The sequence below is a fragment of the Mustela nivalis genome (genome assembly GCF_964662115.1).
Source record: "Mustela nivalis genome assembly, chromosome: 7".
Lineage (NCBI taxonomy): Eukaryota > Metazoa > Chordata > Mammalia > Carnivora > Mustelidae > Mustela > Mustela nivalis.
The window spans coordinates 64,291,762-64,312,794 of record NC_139026.1 but is presented as its reverse complement, the minus strand read 5'-3'; the positions used below and the strand labels follow the sequence as shown (position 1 = coordinate 64,312,794).

The 21,033-nt window shown below is 33.9% G+C and overlaps 2 protein-coding genes and 1 long non-coding RNA gene across 6 annotated transcripts in view; 2 read left to right on the top strand and 1 right to left on the bottom strand.

The window, feature by feature from the left end:
• Positions 1-4,205, top strand: part of FAR2 (fatty acyl-CoA reductase 2) — a 136,051-nt gene extending 131,846 nt beyond the window's left edge. For all 4 annotated transcript variants that reach the window (XM_082738990.1, XM_082738989.1, XM_082738992.1 and 1 more), the window contains 2 exons: positions 1,122-1,249; positions 2,177-4,205. In XM_082738990.1, coding sequence (XP_082595116.1) covers positions 1,122-1,249; positions 2,177-2,339 — 291 coding nt within the window. In that variant the 3' untranslated portion in view covers positions 2,340-4,205. The remainder of the gene's footprint in view (positions 1-1,121; positions 1,250-2,176) is intronic.
• Positions 4,206-7,848: 3,643 nt separating this feature from the next.
• Positions 7,849-21,033, bottom strand: part of ERGIC2 (ERGIC and golgi 2) — a 37,375-nt gene continuing 24,190 nt past the window's right edge. Inside the window, exons 8-14 of the mRNA XM_082738993.1 lie at positions 20,744-20,839; positions 16,170-16,225; positions 14,917-15,015; positions 11,270-11,367; positions 9,632-9,794; positions 8,498-8,580; positions 7,849-8,331 (exon numbers count right to left, since the gene is read on the bottom strand). Of these exons, the coding sequence (XP_082595119.1) occupies positions 8,269-8,331; positions 8,498-8,580; positions 9,632-9,794; positions 11,270-11,367; positions 14,917-15,015; positions 16,170-16,225; positions 20,744-20,839 (658 nt within the window). The 3' untranslated portion in view covers positions 7,849-8,268. The remainder of the gene's footprint in view (positions 8,332-8,497; positions 8,581-9,631; positions 9,795-11,269; positions 11,368-14,916; positions 15,016-16,169; positions 16,226-20,743; positions 20,840-21,033) is intronic.
• LOC309868795 overlaps positions 17,055-21,033 on the top strand; it is a 28,078-nt gene continuing 24,099 nt past the window's right edge. The window contains exon 1 of the long non-coding RNA XR_014313851.1: positions 17,055-19,172. This is a non-coding gene — a long non-coding RNA (uncharacterized lncRNA). The remainder of the gene's footprint in view (positions 19,173-21,033) is intronic.

Here is a 21,033-nt window from a genome sequence, read left to right as displayed (position 1 = left end):
AGAGAGCCCGATGCGGGACCCGATCCCAGGACCCTGAGATCATGACCTGAGCCGAAGGCAGCGGCTTAAACCACTGAGCCACCCAGGCGCCCGAAAGCCTCTATTTATACAGATGAATAAGTTATATTTAGTGCTACGATTGAAAACAAACATATCTAAAGTAATAAAAAAAATTACCTTTGAAAAGCATTTCAGCTGTTGGACAAGTCTATGAAGCGCTCTCGAACTTGTTAATCTCATCTATTTGTTAATACTCCATATTATTTCACAAAGATTTGGGATAACTTGCAATAAGCATATATAATTAAAGAACAAAATAGAAATAAAATATCAAACTAGGGAAAATTTTAAAACATGAACTCAAGGATAAGAAAAATAGAATGTCCATCCATGTGTAGTCTACGAGATCTTATCCAAGTCAGTGCAGTTAAGCAGGGACTTTGTTCTGAACCTTCTGGTGGAAAAGTGAAAGGGAAAAATATAGTTCCATGGCATTCTGTGTCCAAGAGGAGGAAATGCACTAGTGTTCCAAGAGAAGCAAGCACTTCACTCATATCACTTAGCTCTAAATGTTTTTGAAGGACTTCATTTAACAGCACACACAGTATGATAACACCTCTAAAACAAATACAGAATATAAATTCTGCTAAACGTTTCCTTAAGGCTTTGCTTATCCAGTTTACCTTAATCTGCAAAATGAAGTAGGAAAGGATGGTAGGCCAAGGGACCACCACCAAAATTCAAGAATGGGAAAGAAAAGCACTCTTAGTTTTGTTCCCTAACCAAAGTTATTCCAACACTTTTAAAAATAATTAACCTCCATTTACTTGAAATTAGCTTTCACCCGATTAATGCCAGTTCCTTTAAATTCCCCTCACAATACTTCCCAAAAGTTAAATATTTGTGCTTGATCTATGCTTAAATATTTGTGTAAATAGTAACCCATAGAGTCAGTGCCTTTGAAATAACAGCTCTAATAATCTCCTTTGGAGGGGTCCAACCTAAGTCTTTCAAACCGAACGTCACTCATTTATGTAAAAGAAACTTCATCAAAAAAGACAAGGTGATTGTCTCCATCAGTGAAAATCGGGCAACCCCCATAATCTCATCTTGCCTTTCAGGTATTCAACTTTGATGTGCGCCAGTTGAACTGGTTGGAATACATTGAAAATTATGTTTTAGGAGTTAAGAAGTACTTACTGAAAGAGGATATGGCTGGGATCCCAGAAGCAAAACAACATTTGAAAAGGTAAGCATAATCAGTCAGTTAATATTTATCAAGCACTTACCACAAATACCTGATTTTATACCAGACATGAAATTTGAGCAGGGGAGAGGAGGAATTAACATTTCCCAAGCATTTACTACATTACAGGTCCTTCCTTGTATATTCTCCCCCTTGTAATACACTGTTTCAGCTAGATATCACCACACCTGTATGAGGGAGATGTTATTTTGTTATCCCATTTTTCTTTTTTTTTAATCAACTATTTAGACTCAAAGAAGGTTAAGTAACTTGTCCATGGTAAGACATGGGAAGTAGAGGAACCAGATTTGAATCCAAGTTTCTCTGTTTCTTCTACCACAACCTATCATAATGTGAAATAAAGAATACCAAAAAGTAGGTAACTTGACTGTGCTCTTTAACATGAGCAGTCACTCAACCACTCTTGAAATCCTTAAACTGCCTTAAATTCCTTTCAGTCCTTATTCCACAAGGGGCAAAGAACCAGAACAGTCTGATATAATTCTCATAGAAGCAAAGGGCTTTTAATGCAGAGATTATAAGCTTGGAAAAGTAAATTGTAAACAGAGAAACCTTGAAGCAGGCTGAGAACTTTAGAACTTACCTTCTACTGAACAAGAACCAGGGAAGATTTGTGATATGATCAAAGTATATTTAAGAAAGATTATGTTAGTCATGTTTTAAGATTCGTCCAAGTAGGGAGAGGTATGGGAAAAAGAAACTAGTCAGGGGAATACTATGGAAATCTGATTATTCAGAAGGCATGTTGTGGAATAAGAGCTATAAAAATCAAAAGGTCATAAGGTCATGCCACGTACCTGTGGGCACGTAACAATTTGCTGGTCACAACCAGAAACAATACACTTTGGCTTCAGATAACACATTTGGGTCTTTGGTGTTTTAACTTTGGTTCTATGTGTCTGTCCCCAGGCTCCGAAATATTCACTACCTCTTTAACACTGCCCTCTTCCTCATCGCGTGGCGCCTTCTCATTGCAAGATCTCAGATGGCTCGGAATGTCTGGTTCTTCATTGTGAGCTTCTGTTATAAATTCCTCTCCTACTTTAGGGCACCCAGCACGCTTAAGGTGTAAGAACATTCAGCAAGCTCCTTTTATCTGGAACCTTTTGGATACCTCTAAAACAGCGAACTGTGGTTCTCAAGATTAGGAAGTAACAAAGAATATGCCCAAGCTCATTACCTGTCAAAGTGTTGTCATGTCTTCACCTCTGTTTCTTACCTCTATATTTTATTTCAGTGAGAGAAGGAAAGTCATATCCTAGCCTATAATCATACATATCTTAGGAAAAATTATTTCCAGATTGCTTCCTACTACTCCATTCTGTGCCCTTGAATATAAAACACCAAAGTACATTTATCTGTCCATATTTAGGTTTTTTTCTCTTCAGAGGACTAATTTTTGACTCAATGTACATGGAAGAACACATGATATAAGCTGAAATATGCTAAAGAAAGGCAGTTCTAACCTTGGAATCATTCTGGGGTACCCAGTATAAAGGTTTAAAGTCAAGATTAAGTTGAGGAAGAATGATCTTTGCATCCTCAGAAATACTGTAAAAGAGATAATTCTCTGAAATCTCAGTGTCCTTTTTCTGTTATACCATGAAGACCTGTTGAAGGCTGGGAGAACTGGAAAAGTGGATTCACATCTAGCACTTCCCTCAACTATTTCTGAAATCTAAAAAACAAAACAAAAAATTAGGTGTAAATAATTATGTATAGAAGGAGAGCTCAAGCATAGTTGCATTGGTACCGATTATGCTTGTAAGTAAAATTAGTTTCATTATTTGAATCTGACAACTTTTATTTCTAAATCTTTTGAGTCACCCATTTTCCTGAAAACCTTCTCTCAGGAGCTTCCTTTCTGTTCACTGAAGTCACCAAACCCCTTATATTTGTTTATTTTGCTCAGTCCTCAGAGCTGGAGTGACTGATGGAAGGTCCTAGGCTAGAATCTTGAAGAAAAAAAAAAAAAAAAAAAACACAAAACACAAAAATTCAGTCCCTTGATCTTTGCCAGTGAGAAAGGCAAAATTTTAAATATAAATGTAAATGTTAGTTTAAGTCTTTTTCTGGGAAGTAGGGAGGATTACCCTTCTATGACCACCAGGACTTGCTAGTATCTTGATCATTCCAGTTACACAATGCTAACTGTGCAAAGTACAGCAGAAGAGACTTCACTAACAGACTGTCACTTTAGAGAGTAAGTGTTGTTTTATTTAAAAATATTTTATGTATAATACCAATGAATTAGTAAAAACTATTTATTCTCAAATCCCTATATTAATAATATAACTGTTATCCTGACTTTCCTTGCATTTGAGAAATCAGTGTATGTTGGATTGCAGCATTTCATGTTAAAAATATGGAACATTATCCAAATATAGTATTTGAGGCCTCAGCAACTAAAAAAAACCCCACAACCACTAGAAAATTACATGAGCATAAACTGGCAAGGAAGGCAGTGATATGTATACTCACTTTCTCGATTAATTGGTAATACTCAGAAAGCACGTGCACATAGTTGTAGTGCATAAGGCTTGAAGGGCAGCTTCTAGTCCAGTATTACCTGAGATTTTTCTGAACACCATAAAGGGCATTTGGGGGGGGGAACTCTTCTGGGCAGTATCTTTTCTCGAATCTCCTCTAAAGGTCTGGGAACTCCTTTCCATACAACCCAGCTCTGAAACAAAGCACTTGGTGATCTTTAATTTGAGAGGTCTAGATGATACTTCTGAGCTATACTGATTGAGATACAAACTATAGATATGATAAAAAGAAATCAAGTTATAATTCAATGAGATGGGATAAAACATAATTATTCTAAGAATTTACTATCTTTTGATTGTTTCACCAATTCCATAAATTCCACTGATCAAGTATTCATTTTGACTTTTGATTAAATGAAAGTTTCAATTAAAAAAATGTTTTCCTCTTCTAGTGTTGTATCTTTAACTGCTGACTACTACAGATTTCCTTCCTCCCCTGAGGAAAAAAGAATTTTCCAAAGAAACTACCAGATGAGTATAAATTTTAACACACAGATACTAATGCTTAAACATTTTCTGATACCATTAAGAGTGTTACATTTACACGCTGAAGCATGTTTTATCTGTGGCATTAAAGAAATTACACAAATAAAGTTCTGTGATGATTAAGCAGTAAAAATAGGTATCTGTATGAAAGAAAATCCCTAATTATTTTCTATTAAGACCAATTAACCATTATTTGAATGCCTAATACATACAATTATTACAATGTAATACGAAGAACCTTCTACTTTTGGGGAAAAGAGGATGGACAGTAAGTGCAAAGAAAAGGTATCTATGTTTAAAAAGAAGTTTTGGTAATCCTTATATTCTTTACCCACAACATACCTGATACAGTAATGACTATTTCAGAGTTAAAAACAGTCACCACCTAACGCAATTAATACTAGAAAAAGTTGAAGCAGATTGGTATACAACTCAGAAAAAACATTTAAGATAACTTACTAACTTTATACTCATCCAACCCATCACCTCCAGTTAACATCTCATTCAAACAGCTGATTTAGAATCACTCATTCACTTTTTAATATGAAAATACAAAAGAAATCCAATCTCATACAGTAATTTGGCTCTATCTGGAGCAAAAGCAAATATAACAGAGTGATATTTAAAGACTGCCACAGTTTTCCTATGAGGAAAAAAGCTTATATATGAGGGACTGAGTCTTATTTGGGGGTACACGATAATAAGAGGACAAAGAAATTTATATTTGTCATTTTACTTAGAGTCCAATTGTTAAGGATTGAGACTCTAAAATTGTGTATCCTCTTTTCTCTTAAAAACAAAAAACAAAAAAATCCAGGGCAGTTTGTTTCCTACTGTTACGACAATGCAAGGTGATTTTATCACTAACAAATATTTCAAAAGTGGGGAAAAACTACAATAAGGAAATAGTGGGACATTAACCCAGGCATCATACCATAATGTAGTGAATACATGGTGATCAAGTTTGGATAGTGCTGACAAAGGGTGGCTCACTTTAGCTTGCAGAAGGTTTGCAATAGAGCTCCAAACAGAAATGGAGGGACTTAAGCACTACGTTAAAGGGCATGATGAAATTTTAAAGATCATCTGGCTCAGGCATAAGTATTTTTAAACAATGAAAATATGCATCTTGAACTTGAGTTCAAGATTCAAAGTTTTAAATTTTGAAGCAGACAAGATGCATATAAAATTTCCTTTCTGGTACCTGAATCATTAACCCAGACATAAAAAGGATGCATAAAAGATCCCTACAGATACCATTAAAAAATTAGACCTTAAGTCATTCCTTTACAAATTCCAAAGTTAGGTTTAAAGACTGCAAACCTTGCTTGCATTAATAATTTTTCTATGAAAATTCAGTGCTATCATAAAACATATGTGAGAAAAATGTGGTATTAATCATCTAAACTGAGAATTAAAAGTGATTTTGTAATTCTAATACTGCGTTAAGCTTTTCCCAAGAGGTCATCTGTACTGTACAAATACCACAGCAGAGAATTATTCACCTAAATATTCATCTCTTTTTCTAGACCAAAGTATACAAAACACAGTTTTTTAAAAAGCCTATTTCATATAAGCTGAAATCTCAACTTTTAAAATATTTAGTCTGGAATATATAAATATTATGAATAAAGAAAAAGGATTGAGTAATAAAGTTGGGTACCCTACTGAGGACACCCTCCCCCAAGCACAAGCCAAAGCTCCATAAGAAGTAGGTCAGCACAGTGTTCTCTGCAATGGAAAAGAAACACTTGGTGAGGTCAAAAACTCCTAACAAATCCCAATATGCAGGTATACTTCATCATTCACCATCCAGAAGGCTGATCAGAATCTTACTACTTTGATGGCCAAAAACCTGACTTTTACTATTTGAGGAGAGTCAGGTAGCAAGTTTTCTTAACTATTAAAGTGTAAATCAATGGCAAAGCAAGATTTTGCTTTAAAGAAATGGCTTTTATAGTCAGCTTTAATGGGACAGGTTAGTTACATTAAAATTTTAATAAGGTATTTGGAAAACATGGGAACAATTAAAAATCATATGTAAGCACCAAAACAATTTTAAAATCCTTTTTAAAGACACTTAACTGCTAAAATCCTACCTGAAAGAAAGTAATTTTAAATCAATAGTTTTACCTCCCTAAAAAAAAAAAAAAAAAAAAATACAAGACTCTGAAACTTGAATGAACTTTCTGGAAAGCAGATTCACAGAACCAAGATTCAGTCTAAAATTGCTAAAATTCTAAATAAAATTTCTTTTGAGAGATGTTCTATAGTTCCTTGTCTAACTTCACTGGAAATACTATCTTAAAAAAAAAAAAATCAACAGAGAAGGCGCATTCATTATTTAGAATTTTCTGGAACAAAAAAAAAATCTTTCAGAGCACGTTATGTCACCTGTGTTAATAGTCAACTTAATGGCTCTTAGTAGTAAAGTGTGTATTTTAAACAATAATGCTTTTACTTCCTGCAGTGCCATTTAACGTAAGCTTTACTTCAGAGCAGTTCCAACAGTATCTCTCCTCTCCACTCACATCATCTGTACCAACTACTTTCAAGAAAACATTTATCTTAAAAAAAAATCCATTTGTAAAACTGTAATCTGTGACATCCTATGTCCCAAACCACCATTTTAAAACTAGTCTTTTAGTCTTGTCCTTCCTACTTACCTGGAATTTTATTTCCCCATTTCTCTGAAGTACTTCAACTGTTGGGGATTGGTATAGTTGACTCTATCATTAAGTATTAAAAAAGGAAAAACTGATGTTGGCACACATTCCAAATACAGTATTTAATGGCACCTGAGTGAAATCTCCCTCATTATTTTTAGTCTTTCATAATCTGCAAATTTAAAAGCAATCCTTAAATAATAAGGAAGCTAGAACAACACACTCTAATAACAAAATCAATAACATTCAGGACACTCTGAATGCAGACACTCATAATCCAGGTTTACAGCTTACCAGACACTGTTTAATGATAATATCTTAAATCTGACACGATCTTGCTTTAAGTATTTGCCTCATGTTTCTACTTTATTTGCCTCATGTTTCTACTTTAAAGTTACCCTGTTGCCTCTCACCCAAACATGTAGAAAATAGTCTATTTTTCCATTTAATAATTTACAAGCTGAGAAGTTTCCTCACCAGCAATGGACCTTTGTATTAGTCACCACCTGCTCCCAAAGTATACCAATAATACAAGTATCAGATTAGAAAATTGAGCATCTTTCTAAAAAATGTGCTTTCTTCTGCCTGTATAAGTAAGTGCCCACTATACAGTATGTGAATGATATCTGTTACATATTATAGCACCTATGCACCTGCCTCCATAAGAATTCACCTTAGTCTTCCACAACCCTGCCTTGAACAGTCAGAAAAAGCCAACAGCCAGAGTTTAAAGAAAAGCAGTTACCTTCCTCAGACCAAATTATTGGATAAATGGCCTTGTCATTATGGCTTAACATTGATATGGCTATAACATAGGCACCCATCCCTGTTTTCCTTTATTACCTGACCACAACTTTTTAAAGTCTAGACTAGTTTTCCGTATGTTTTACATATTTTATTCTGACATATCTTTTAAAAACAGAAGGATGCAAACATTTGCATTTATAATCCCTTTTTCTTTAGATGTGGTTTGACTTCTTTACTTCAGGCTCTTTCACCAAGAAGCAAGCTCTGATTTCGATACTGCCCATTTCTATGAAAATATCAGAAGGGGTCATCTTCAAAGCAATACTTCAGTTAGGCTTATTCACTGATTAGCTGCATAATTTCTTCTAGGACATTTGTAACAGACACAACATATATAAGATTTCAGTTTGGGTTTTTCTTTTTTTTTTCCCTAGGTATGATTCCCACTTCTCATTCATATTTTCTTTTCTTTGAATATATTGCACAATATTTTATTATTAAAAAAGGTTTTATGTCTCAGGCAAAAAAGTTTTTCTCCTTCACTCAGGAGGTGCTAATGTGTATTATTCTCTAAAAGAGGTAAGTGGTTGTCTGTGTGGCCATCCTCAAAGGGGACCTAGGGAGAAGAAAAGACCAAAGCATTAGTTTTATTCCTTACACATCCCCTCTAAACATAATGCTTTATTTTGGGCAATTTCTTTCTGAGCACCAAAAGCTACTGTTTAGGTTTAACAATGGTACTATGAGTTAGAGGTCAGCACCATTTCTACTATAGCACTTACAGAACTGACAGGTTTGTAGGATCCAAGTCTGAAACGACAGTAAATTATTTCAACTATAAATTTCCCAAATCCATGTAACATGCCTGCAATAAAAAATAAGTTTATGCTTTTAATTAAATGATGCTTTTACTGAAATTACTTCCTAAATTATTTCCTAAATTATTACATAAGAATAAAAAAACACCACTAATTATAATGGAATAGATTAAGAAAGGAAACAAGACAGTTTGCTTTATTCATTTCAATGGTTAAAAACAGCTGAATTTTAAAACAAATAGATTTCAAAATCACAAGGCCACATAATTCATGAACTTGACAAAGCAATCTTATTAAGGGTGCTTTATATGTCTTACATTCATATCTTTTTGAAAAAATAATATCAGCACCCCAAATTTAAACAAACAAAGTAGCAACAAAGTCTTTCATAAGAAAACCTATTCATTCATTTAAAAAATAAAATTCAAAGTATAAGTAATACAGCTCCATGTAATACTGAAAAGGGTTGGGGATAAAGAAGGAACAGTTTCCTTTCTTTATCTATTGTACTTAATACTCAAATTTTCATGATTACAATTCTGCAAGTTATCTAAGAGAATCTCATAAGTTCAGGAAAAAAAAGCCCCAAATCATAAAAACAGTATGACTGAACATTCTGGTTGCACATATTACATGGTTCAAAGTAGGTAAGATTTGATTTTACATATTCTACAGTTAAAAATACCTTACCTGAAAAAGAAAATTTACATTCAAGTGTCTACTATTTCTAGGCATTTTCTCATCTAATCCTACAACACACTTATGTTACTTATGATTATTCCCATTTTTATAGATGAAAAAACAATTTCAGAAAGGTAGCTGTCCTATATTACAAGGCTACTACCATGTAAACAGCAGAACTTGGATTCAATTTTAGGATCTCTCTAGGACACTAATCTCCCTAAAAATCACTGAATGCAGTGAACTTTGTTATGTTTAATGTGTAATCAATGTAATTTTGGAAGTTTGGAATTAAATCTTAGAAAAAATTCTTTAAATACCAAAACATGGGAATAAATACATTTCTTGCTCCTTCTAAGGGAAAGCATCTTAATTTCAGTAACACTTTTAGAAATTAGACAAGGAATGAATTTTAACCTGTTGTTGAAAAGATTCCTCCAACAATACCACAGAGTCTTACAAAAAACTGCCAGAAAGGCATATGCTCCTCAGTAACTGTTACCATAAGAGAACTGAGATCATATTTCATAAATATCCCAGAGACTCCATGGCTGCCTGCAGCATGGTTAATTACACGTTCCTAAAAGGAAGGGGAGAGACAAGAGAAGCAGAAAAATGGGATTCACATCATCTGGTTACTTGCACAGTTAATATGAAGCCCTGCAGCCCAAATGTACAAGAGGGATCTCCAAAACTTTATGAATTGTCCTACTAGACTAAGCTCTTCAGAGACACTCAAATTATTCTGTATTCTTTGTGTGATCAGCTTCTACAGAAATCGAAAGAGCAGAGACATTCTTCCCCATTTTCTCAAAAAGGTCACTCAAGTGTTCTACTTACTGAGCTCAAGAGCTTACAACTATATGGCATCTTCACCGACCAAATCCATAAAAGCCAGGCTCATATTTTGACATACGTTTTGTTACAATTCTTTGCGAAGAATTTACAAAATAATTATATTTCTTGTCATTTCAATTATCAGATTTAGAAACAATTTCACTTTCTGTTGTTCATTTTATTTAAACTGTATGAAATACAATACAAGAAGAAAAGAGAATGCCCTCATTTGAAAGATATCAAAATTTAAGCTACTGGCTTAGTTTTTAAAAGTTTTCTCGGGGCGCCTGGATGGCTCAGTGGGTTAAAGCCTCTGCCTTCGGCTCAGGTCATGATCTCAGGGTCCTGGGATCGAGCCCTGCATCAGGTTCTCTGCTCAGCAGGGAGCCTGCTTCCTCCTCTCTCTCTCTCTCTCTCTGCCTGCCTCTCTACTTGTGATCTCTGTATGTCAAATTAATAAATAAAATCTTTAAAAAAAAAATTTAAAAAAGAAGTTTTCTCTTGAAAGGAATGCAACTAAAATCATAGACCTACTATACTGTGTTCACCAGCAAGAAAATACTCTATTTCATTCCATCCTGTTTACACTTCAAAAATCAAGTTTGCAAACCTTGGAACTCTTCAGGATATTAATATTTGGATATTTACCATTCTTAAACAATAGTAAGAAAATATGACCCCAGAATATATGAGAAGTCTGTTAAACTGTCCAATTCCAAAACTCTGCTCCTATTTAAAAGGCCACTCCACCCTGAGATTGCAAAACGTTTGTCCTCTTAGATGAATAAAAAGCACTAACGAAGGCAAACCCTCTAAGTCTGCTGAGACACAAGAATCATGCGCAGCCCAGGATAGGAACAATAATTAAAAACTAACACAGAAATCAGAGTCCAATGGCAGATAAGAACTAATTATACCAATACAAGAGGAAACATTGCAAAATTAAGATATAAAGAATAAAGTCATTAATACCATCGTAGTTTAATGTTTTGTTTAAACCATATAGAAGATGTTCCAGATTTTTAAAATCTACCTCTTTTCTTGCTCTAAAGCATACTAATATCCATTTTTATTGGCTTAAAATATTAATGCATTTCAAAACTTCCACAAATTTTAAATGGGAGAGGATACCAACTCTAACTTTATTTTGTAGCTGGACTATTAAATGCTAAAAAAAAAAAAAAAATCAAATCACTTTATCAGTTAGATTCAACTTACCCTTTCTGTCACAGAAAACTGATGGGTATCTGCTGAAATTTTATATGTATGTAATTTTGTTGGCACAACTGTAATAAAATACTGGAACATCTGGTTGTCTAGAATAAAAGCAAAATGTTTTCTTTTCATCAAAATAGCAACAACTCTACTGCCAAATCCACCCTCCTTCTATTAAATACACTTACCTTGATACATAATGCTACTTATGACTTAATGTTTAACAACAACAACAACAAAAAGTTTTAAAGCATAATGAAATCAATATACTCATACTTGGTAAACAACCTTTCAATAAGCATAAATAGTCACATATACACATTAGAAGAGGTTAAAAAATGTAGTCATTAGATATCCTTTATAACATTATTATCCTTTTACCAAATGTGAAAAATAAAAGTAGCATTTCATTATAGTACAGAAATTAGTAGGAATAAAGTTATGATAGTATAATCACCATAGGACATTTTCAGTTTTTACTAATATCTTAAGATATACAGATAAAGCAAAATTGAATTAGCCAGCCTTTGGATATATACAAAGACTTGATACGGCAGGAGGAAGATAACTAACAAACCTACTCACTGATGGTCTGAGGCTACTGCATAATCCAAAGGATCCTATTTATAGTCTTTAGGCATTTCCAGGTTTAATACAAGTCATAAACACCAGTTTATTACCAATTGTTAATCTTAGATAACAGTTCACATAATACAAAACATGTTAATTTTCGAGGTCTATATTTTAGAAAATTTAGAACTAGATATATCTATCTGTAGTGAGAATTAGGTAATAGGCCTCATTACATTTGACATGAAACCATGTGATTCACACCACATAACTGTCTATGGAAACTGTGTACAGAAATAAAATATATCAACTTTAAATGTATGGTCTGATAAATTTTGACAATTGTATTCACCCAGGTCATCACCACCACACTCAAAATATAAAATATTTTCACCACCTCAAAAAGTTCCTCCATACCGCTTTACAGTCATTCCCCTGTATCTCCGACCCTAGGTTAACCACTAACCTTCTCTCAGCACAGATTAGTTTTGCCTATTCTAAAATTTTATATAGAAAGTACATAGAAGGTACTTTTGTGTGTCTATGTTCTTTTGCTCAACCTTAGTGAATTTTTATTTCAATCAATCCAATGTCTCCGTCTCTTATCTTAGTGTAATCCAGAACAGAGAAGGGAAAGGTAAACAAGACAGGAGGGAGAGGCTGAGAGCAATGGCGTCTTCAAACACTAACATTAAACAAGTTTCTAACAAAATAAAACAAAACCTGTTTCTACTTCACAACTTACTTCACCTACCACTTGTACCAATATAACTTTCAAAAACATGAATAGTATTTGACTAGTTCTTTTATTATTAGGCTCAACTGAATAGCATACATACTATCTCAGATATTGGGGCAGAAAAGTGTCAACTTTGTCTCCCCAAAATAGATGGCTTTTAATTATAGATGGTCTTCAGTTTCATCCTTTGAGTCATTCTTTGCTCAGGTGAATTGCTCTATCTATGCTTAGTTTTGAGGTGTTTTACAATAAACTCTACTATGTCATAAACAGAGGGAGTGAGCTGGAAGTGCTAGGAGAAAAAGGTGTTTAAGTCTTAAAAAGTAATGAAAAGCAGATGAAATTAAGAGTGGCAAGACAATAATCTACGCTGTATGCATAGGTGGGATAATCAGTTGGGGGAAACGTGAAGGGCAAAGGGAATCTTGTCACATGTGAGGAGTGAAGTGCAATGAATAACCCAAACGGTCAAAGACACATGACAGGAAAAACTGAAAAACATTTAAGCTGTGGCTTAATTCAAAAAAAGACTATAAAGCTGTCAGATAATTTAATGGCCAAGTTGGGGAAAGCTGGAGGTGGGGAGTGGGGGGTGGGGGAGGGAGGGGCGCAGACCCTGTTGAATGAAATTTTGTTGCAAGGCACAAATTGTTCCAAAGGTGCTAGTTTGTCCAAACTGGTACAGCATTCAAGATGTAAACACTAAGTAATTCCCTAAACTTCTGGGGAACATCAAGGAGGGAGTGGTTACCTGATACAACAGATTAGTAATGCTGATTTTCCTTTTTCTTTTTGCGGAAAAAAAAAAAAAAAAAAAAAGCCCAATAAAACATCCAGTAGTAAGGAGAAGAGTACACCTGCTTTAAAGCTTTGAATAACCTACTGACATTCATCTGGTGGCATTTTATAATAGAACTCTAAATACCTCTTAGTCTTTGTGAATTTAGGAAAAAGTAAACTCAAAAAGAGCTTTTTGAAAACTAATCTATTTATATTTAGAACTGTTTCTGTACAAAAATTTAAGGTCATCTTAGCATCTTGAAATAAAGTATTAACGTGTTTTCAATGATCATCTCATAAGTAACATCTAGTGTATATCTGTATACAATGAACATGAACATACACATAAAGATAAGATTTCATACTGAATAGAGCTTATGGTTCTAGAATTTCCAAATTTAGTATACTCAAGTTTCCTTAAGTGAAGCATTCCCACACAAACATAAAATACTTAGGAATGTAACTCAGTATTCTAAGTAAAACATCTTTGATGTATCTGATTACAATACTATGATAAAAGAGTAAAATACTGGGACGCCTGATTGGCTCAGTCGGTTAAGTGTCTGTCTTTGGCTCAGGTCATGTCCAGAGTCCTGGGATCAAGTCCCACATCGGGCTCTCTGCTCAGTGGGGAGCCTGCTTCTCCCTCTCCCTTTGCTGCTTCCCCTGCTTGTTCTGTCAGATAAATAAAATACTTAAAAAAAAATAATAATGCTGAGAAGAATATTAATAAATCTGTTTTAGTTAATAAAAAATGAAATCCTTATTTATAGTTTTGCAAAGACTCGAATTCCTAGCAGCACATGACGCTTGACATGTCCTTAAAATGTCCAATAGGTGGGGCATGTCACAAAGTAGGACTATTTCAGTAGAGGAAAGGTAACCAAAAACCTTCAAGAAACACAAGATACATGCCTTGTTATAAAATTAAGAAAATAATCCATTCACATTTGGATAAACTGGAATTTTAAATGGAACAGAAGGTTAAAATAGTAACAGAAGGTATCTACCTATGCTATAATGTACTACTTCTGAGTTAATAACCAAGCTATTCTAGAATAACTCTAGGTTTCTGATATTTGTAAACTCCCCAAAGAAATTTCTAAAATGGTAAATATGCATTTTAGAACTTTAAACCTAAAAAAACAAAACAAAACAAAAACTTTACGTCTATACAAAGAAAACAATTCTTCTTTAATGTTGAAACTTTAGTCTTACTCTTTCTTTAGTGCATATGGAAAAGCAGTTAAGGCCTAATAACACATTAACCTTTCATTTAGAGAGCTTTTAAATTCTACTGTTTCCTGCCTACTTTTTTTTTTTGTTTGTTTTCCTGCTTATTTCTTACTTTAATTTGTTTTGTTCTTATGGCTCATTTCTTAAGATAAGAGTAGGAAATTCTCTCTACATACATTCCCACATAAAATTATTAACCCCGTTAATCTACTTAAAGATTTATCTATGTATTTGTCACAAGAGGATTATTAAAAATGTGTAAGTATTAAAGTTATAAAGGCAATTGCCTGCATGCAAATTCCGATAGTAATTACTAAATACTTACGATCTACAGCAATTTTTTCAGTTCCATCCAAAGGATTAATAATTCCTGGAACAAGCTCTCCAAAAGACAAATGATCTATTCTGTGAGAAAAGTTGTAGGCTAAGAGGAATAAAATAAAACAAATTAAGTATAGAAACTAAATTATTCAAAACTATAGGTTATTTATTGGTTCATATTCTTATCTAATCTCAAATAAAACTATTTCAAATATGTAAGTATAATATAGTATAATATAGTATCTAAAACTAAATCTAATATAGTCTAATCTAATATAGTCTAATCTAATATACTATCTAAAACTAAATTATTTTGAGAAAAATGCATATAAATGTGTGGAATTAAGTGTGTAACAAGTACATACAAATAAAATGCTATATCTCAAATTTTATAATTACAAATTATCTTTTACAAAATAGTACATCTAATCCTGATAACTAAAAATAGTACGCTTTCCTTGTCCAAATCATTATATAGTAACAGAACTGTCAGCACTAGAATGATGTCCATGCAGCCAAATAATGAAACCGATCAGATATATTTTTAATGCAAATCATTGCTAAATGTGACAACCTGATTTTTTTAATGGGCTGTATTTCTTGTTTTTGTTCTCTAAAGAAGCCTCTGTTGCTGTTGTTTTTAAGATTTATTTATTTATTTATTTGAGAGAGAGTGCAAGAGAGCACAAGCAGGAAGAGCAGCAGAGGCAGAGGGAGAAGGAGGCTCCCTGCTGATAGAAGCCCCAGCTAGACATGGGGCTTCATCCCAGGACCCCAGGATCATGACCTGAGCCAAAGACAGACGCTTAATCAAACAAGCCACACAGGCACCCTCTAAAGAAGAATTTAAAAACTAAGTTTTATGACAATCATTACCTAAAACCAACTTGTATACTTGCTATGTATGCATGTGTCCAGATGTCCACTTACAAACTGAAATAAACTTCCAATAATGCTCTTCATTATCCATAAAAATTAGCAGAAATGTGTACAAAGTGATATAAAGCTCACCAAGGCTCTGTTCCCTAACCCTAGCAGCTTCTGAGCTATGAATCAATAGAAACACGGGTAGTTTAAGGATAAGAGAAAATGGATTAGAGTCAACATATTTAATCATTTATTTTCTCCTTTGGATATCCGTTTTGACAACAGCCCACAAAACCCTACCTTGCATCTGCACTCAAAACAAAACAAAAACCCATACATAACACTTTTTTCAATGACATCTTCCTGGAAAAAATTTCAGAAACTGCTTACAGTCATGGTTGACAAGTGCTGCCAAATGTGCATGACCTCGGGGATGTGGAATTGCCCTGAAAAGAGGAAAAAAGATTAAAGTACTAATACTTAAATATATAACTAATTAAAACCAGAAAGGAAATCTTTCCTAAGTTACATAATTGTCTTAATATAAAGTAAAAACACAGTTGTCCTATGATTTACATAGGTAAGTCTACTCATCTCAGCCCTGCAATGAACTGGGGGCTGCCAAAGTGTTTCTGTGAAGTGTCAGACAGTGAAGTGAGTATTTTAGGCTTTGTGGGCCAAGATGCAAAACTAAAGATATTATATAGTTAGTTACATAAGAAGAAAATTTTTCACAAACTTCTCTTAATGACGTTCAAAATATAATAGTAATAACAGAGTACTTTTTTGTAATTCAGGTATTTTTACGGGGAGATAAGATTTTCCTTAACTAGGGTTTAGAGTTAGTGTTCCCTACTTTCAAAACTAATCACAGAGGTTTATCTGCTATGAAAATCTAGAATTAAATTTTACATATTTTGTCTTTGGAAATATTAAGCCAGTTATCTTTTAACTGAGTATATGCATTGCTTGGGTAGAACCCTATGAGGTTCTTCTCGGTATTTCCTTTTGGAGCGTTATTAACATAATACACTGACGGACTGCTTGCAATTTAAGGCAGAATTTCCTCAAGGGCACAGTTAAATACATTTTGAAACGTGGAAATTTCCTTTGTTCCAGCATCAAGGTAGGAAAACACTTCAGGAGCTATAGTTTGCGGTTGGAAAATAAATACAAGTGTAAGAATGGAGATCTTCCTTCTTGTTTTAACTTTTGACAGTCAGGCATGGGAAGCATCAGTTGACAATACTTTTCATTGAAATAACCTTACCACAATATAAATTTCATATATTAACCTGTTTTTCTTATAATTTCAGGCTAAATTCATTAAGAAACATGACCCAGTCAGCACAAAACTTAACTTTTAAAGTTTGTTCAATAAAAACAGCTGACAATAGTTTTTTTATTCAGAAAAATTTTAATCTCAGCCCTAAGCACATCCCCCCAAATCACACAAAAACAGTCCTAGACCACTACTAAGCTGTTAAGCTGTCATGTAGTAGGGCAAGTTGGAATATTCAGCTTTTCTTTCTGACAAATGTTCATGGAAATGATAATGTTTAAGTCCATGAGAGTAAATGAGGTTCACCATCAATATTACCAGTTCATTAATACATGACAGATTCAAATATTTTCTGCAAAGTACTGCCAATGATACTAATGGATAGCCACAGGCTATAAACAACTAACATTTTCACAAGCCTTGAAAATTTATCCACGTAAGCCTTTTTTTTTTTTTTTGCTTCATATCTATTTACCACCAGCAACACACTGATGTTCTATTTCTTTAAAAAATATTTTTGTGTGTAGTTGTTCCAATTACAATTGAATTTGATCAATTCAAACTCACACTGACTCCTCAAAACTAAAACAAACAGTATTGGTAACCTCTGTTCATTCAGCAAAAGCTAAGGAAATCCACTCACTATCACCTGCCTTGCTTTTGAACTATTGGGACACTGCTCTCAGTGTCTTCATCTGCTAGAGCACTTTTCCCACCAAAAAGCTAATCCTCCAAAGCAAACTTACTTTCCCTGGATGCATTTCTTTGGATGGTGCAAACACAAGCAATCTCATCAAGCTGCTGGGAAGGGGCTTTCCTTCCTCAGCTAACCAATGAGTCACATGTCAACCTATTGGGCTGCAATCTCACTTTCATTTTTATTTTTACAAAGAAATTCTGCTTGTGCTTATTCCCTTTTAAATTTTTTAATTTTCCTGAGAGTTAGTAATGTTGTGATGCGTGCTTAGTCCAGTAATAGTTACATATCCCATATCCTTTTAGCACAGCTATGGAGTCACTGCATAATAAACATAATGTTCTGAAGTCAAATTTGATAAAATAATCCACACTCCACCCTGCCTTAAAGTACATCTGAAACCCATATTTCTTTTTCTTTTCTGACCAAGTAATACAATAAAGAAATCAGATGTTGCAGTACAGTAATACGCAAGGCATTTGTAATGCTATCAAGCTGTAACTGTTACAACCTGTTCTAATTTGTAGTGCACCAAGTAGCAGCACAAAGCAATGAGTCATATACAGCCTCTGTCACTATCATGGTTACTCAAATCCTGGTTCTGTAGTGCACAAGAAGCCATATGTAAAAAATACCCATGACTGTGTTCCAGTAAAACTTTATTTTTAGTTACTGAAATTTGAATTTCATATAGTTTTCATGGGTTGTGATACATTGTTCCACATGATTTTCAGTAAATGAAAGACTTTTGAAAACTGGAGGGTCGGGAGGAGGCATTTTGGGTTTTCACAATTACTGAGGAGAATAGTCAGCATTTTGTGGACAGCAGCTAGGGAAGGCATCCCGCAATGCAGTGATGCTCTCACACACAAAAATATTGTATGACATCTTGCATGACTTCCAAACACTCTAAGTGGCATTCATGTAGGTGAAAAACCTATGAGTAATGACCTGAGTCTAGGACTTAACTCCATTTGGCGACATGAAGTACTTTGTTGTAGTTTCAATATATATTAAATGCCCTAGGAAATGGAGGGAATATTTTACTTTTTTTGGTTTGCAGTATCACAAAGATTTCAGAATCAACAGAAATACCATCATGATATTTGAACGACCATTACATGTGTTTCATTCTGCATGTGCAATCGATGTATACCTACTGATTCTACGTGTGTGTGGCAAGTTATCTGCCTACACCATTACCTTACCTAAGGTACTCCTGCTCAAACATTTGATTTTTGAAATATATATTATTGTTGTAAATCGTGTTCTTTTTATTTCTTCTTTTCATTACAGTTGAGGATGATATTATATCTTGGAGGTAACATGAGATCTTCAAAAAGATCAATACTGAACTCGGTAAACATAATACCCAAAAACAGGAGTGGGTTAATAAGATATCCCAGAGATAAGAGTAAGATACAAACTGAAAACTTTTCTATCTGGCCTCTCTTATTCATGGCAGGAGTTATCACACAGAGAGAGAACTGAAATTGGGAATAAAGGCCTTAATATAGATGCTCATGAAATATTAGTCAAAGTTTCCTTCTTTTTGTTTGGGAGTAGGATATCACTTGTATCCACAAGTGCAATAAAACTGTCTAAATTTTGTTGAGCCAACTATAGCCTATTGTTGCATGAAACCAAGAAATTCTAAGCTATAGAACCAATCCTGGCAACAGCAAGGAAACAACAAAACATGAATGTTAAGAAGAATGGGACAACAAAGACAAGTGTTTGATCTGATCACTGTAAACACTGAAATAATTCTGCATAAAAGACTTAAGCTATTTATCTCTCTCTATAAATATGAAGAAAAAAAATCTCCAGCAACGCTTTTTCCAACTTAATGGCCTTTCCCTCAGCATGACTGCCCTGTCTCCTTTATATATAAAATTCCCAATTATTCACTAGCTTTCAAAGGTTTCCTCAATAAAGCCTCTGCTGATGTACAGGGTAAGTCAGGTAACCTATTACAGTTTCTTATCGGCCATACTTTTCCTATACAGCTTCAATACAACTATAATTAAATAATTAGTGTAATTCACCGTTCAAAGTTTGGACTGTCTCACAGAATATAAGCACCATAACGCAAAAACCCTTCCCTCTGTTTCACAGTTTTGTTTCATTTTATAATTTGAACTACATATATTTTAATACATAATTAAGATGGATATTATACACAAAAAAGTGAAACGGTGGTTTCCCTTAAAATCTTTTTTTTTTTTTTTTTTCAGTCCCTTTCCCTTAAATCCCTTATGTAGGTGTGGCATGGTTTCATCCTTATTATCTGGCATGGCACATGCCCTAGCCAAGTTCTCAAAAAATGTCTTTTACAATGAAGAATTGCTTAGCACTGTGACTCAAGATGGATGGAAGGAAGGAAGGGAATAAAGGAAGCAGAAAGAAAGGGAGAGGTCAAAGAATCTATTTATTTATTCAGAAATTTACCAAGTGTTATATCCTATGTCAGCAGCTATGCTGGATGCCACTCTTGAAAGTAGGTGATCTGACATTTTTCCTTAACTTTCAGCAACTTTATCTCAGGCACTACTCATTTCTAACTACTTGTCTCCAATTAGCCAGGGATTACATTTTGGTGATAACTATCAAAAGAGAAAAACAAAACAAAATCCTAACACCATCCACAACATGAACAAATTAATGAAATGGCTAGGTAAGAGCTTCCTGGCTATCAAAACTTGGCAAGTAGGTTTTCATTCATATCTACCTATAGCTCATGTCCTTTATTTATAAACTAAGACATAAGTTTTCCTTTTGTTTTGAAGCAGCTATTAAAGTTAATAGTCTTCTCTATTCTGAGATTAAAGCCCTAAGTACAAATCTCAAGACATCAAAAATATAGATACACAACACTTTAATCAGCCCTTTAGTAATTACATATTATCTGATTAGGAAAGAATTTACTTTTAAACCAAGCTACCAACTTGTCTAAAGGATTTTCAGTAAGTAAAAAGAACATACTTGCCCACAGTTATGTGAAAATTCCCTGCTACTTTATTGACATAGAGATGACCACGAATTCTGCAAGCATCAGGAGGCTGTGATGAATCGTCTTCCCTGTTACAACATGAGAGGAAGGATTACTGACAGCACACTCAACACAGTCACCATTTTATGGTGGGAAAATTTTATAGAAGGGAAAAAGAAACATTGCTAGAAGTATTTTATATATATATACTATGAAAGAGAAAAAAAGGAAATAAAAACAAAATTCCTAACCAAAATTCATACATCCTTATAAAATAATGACA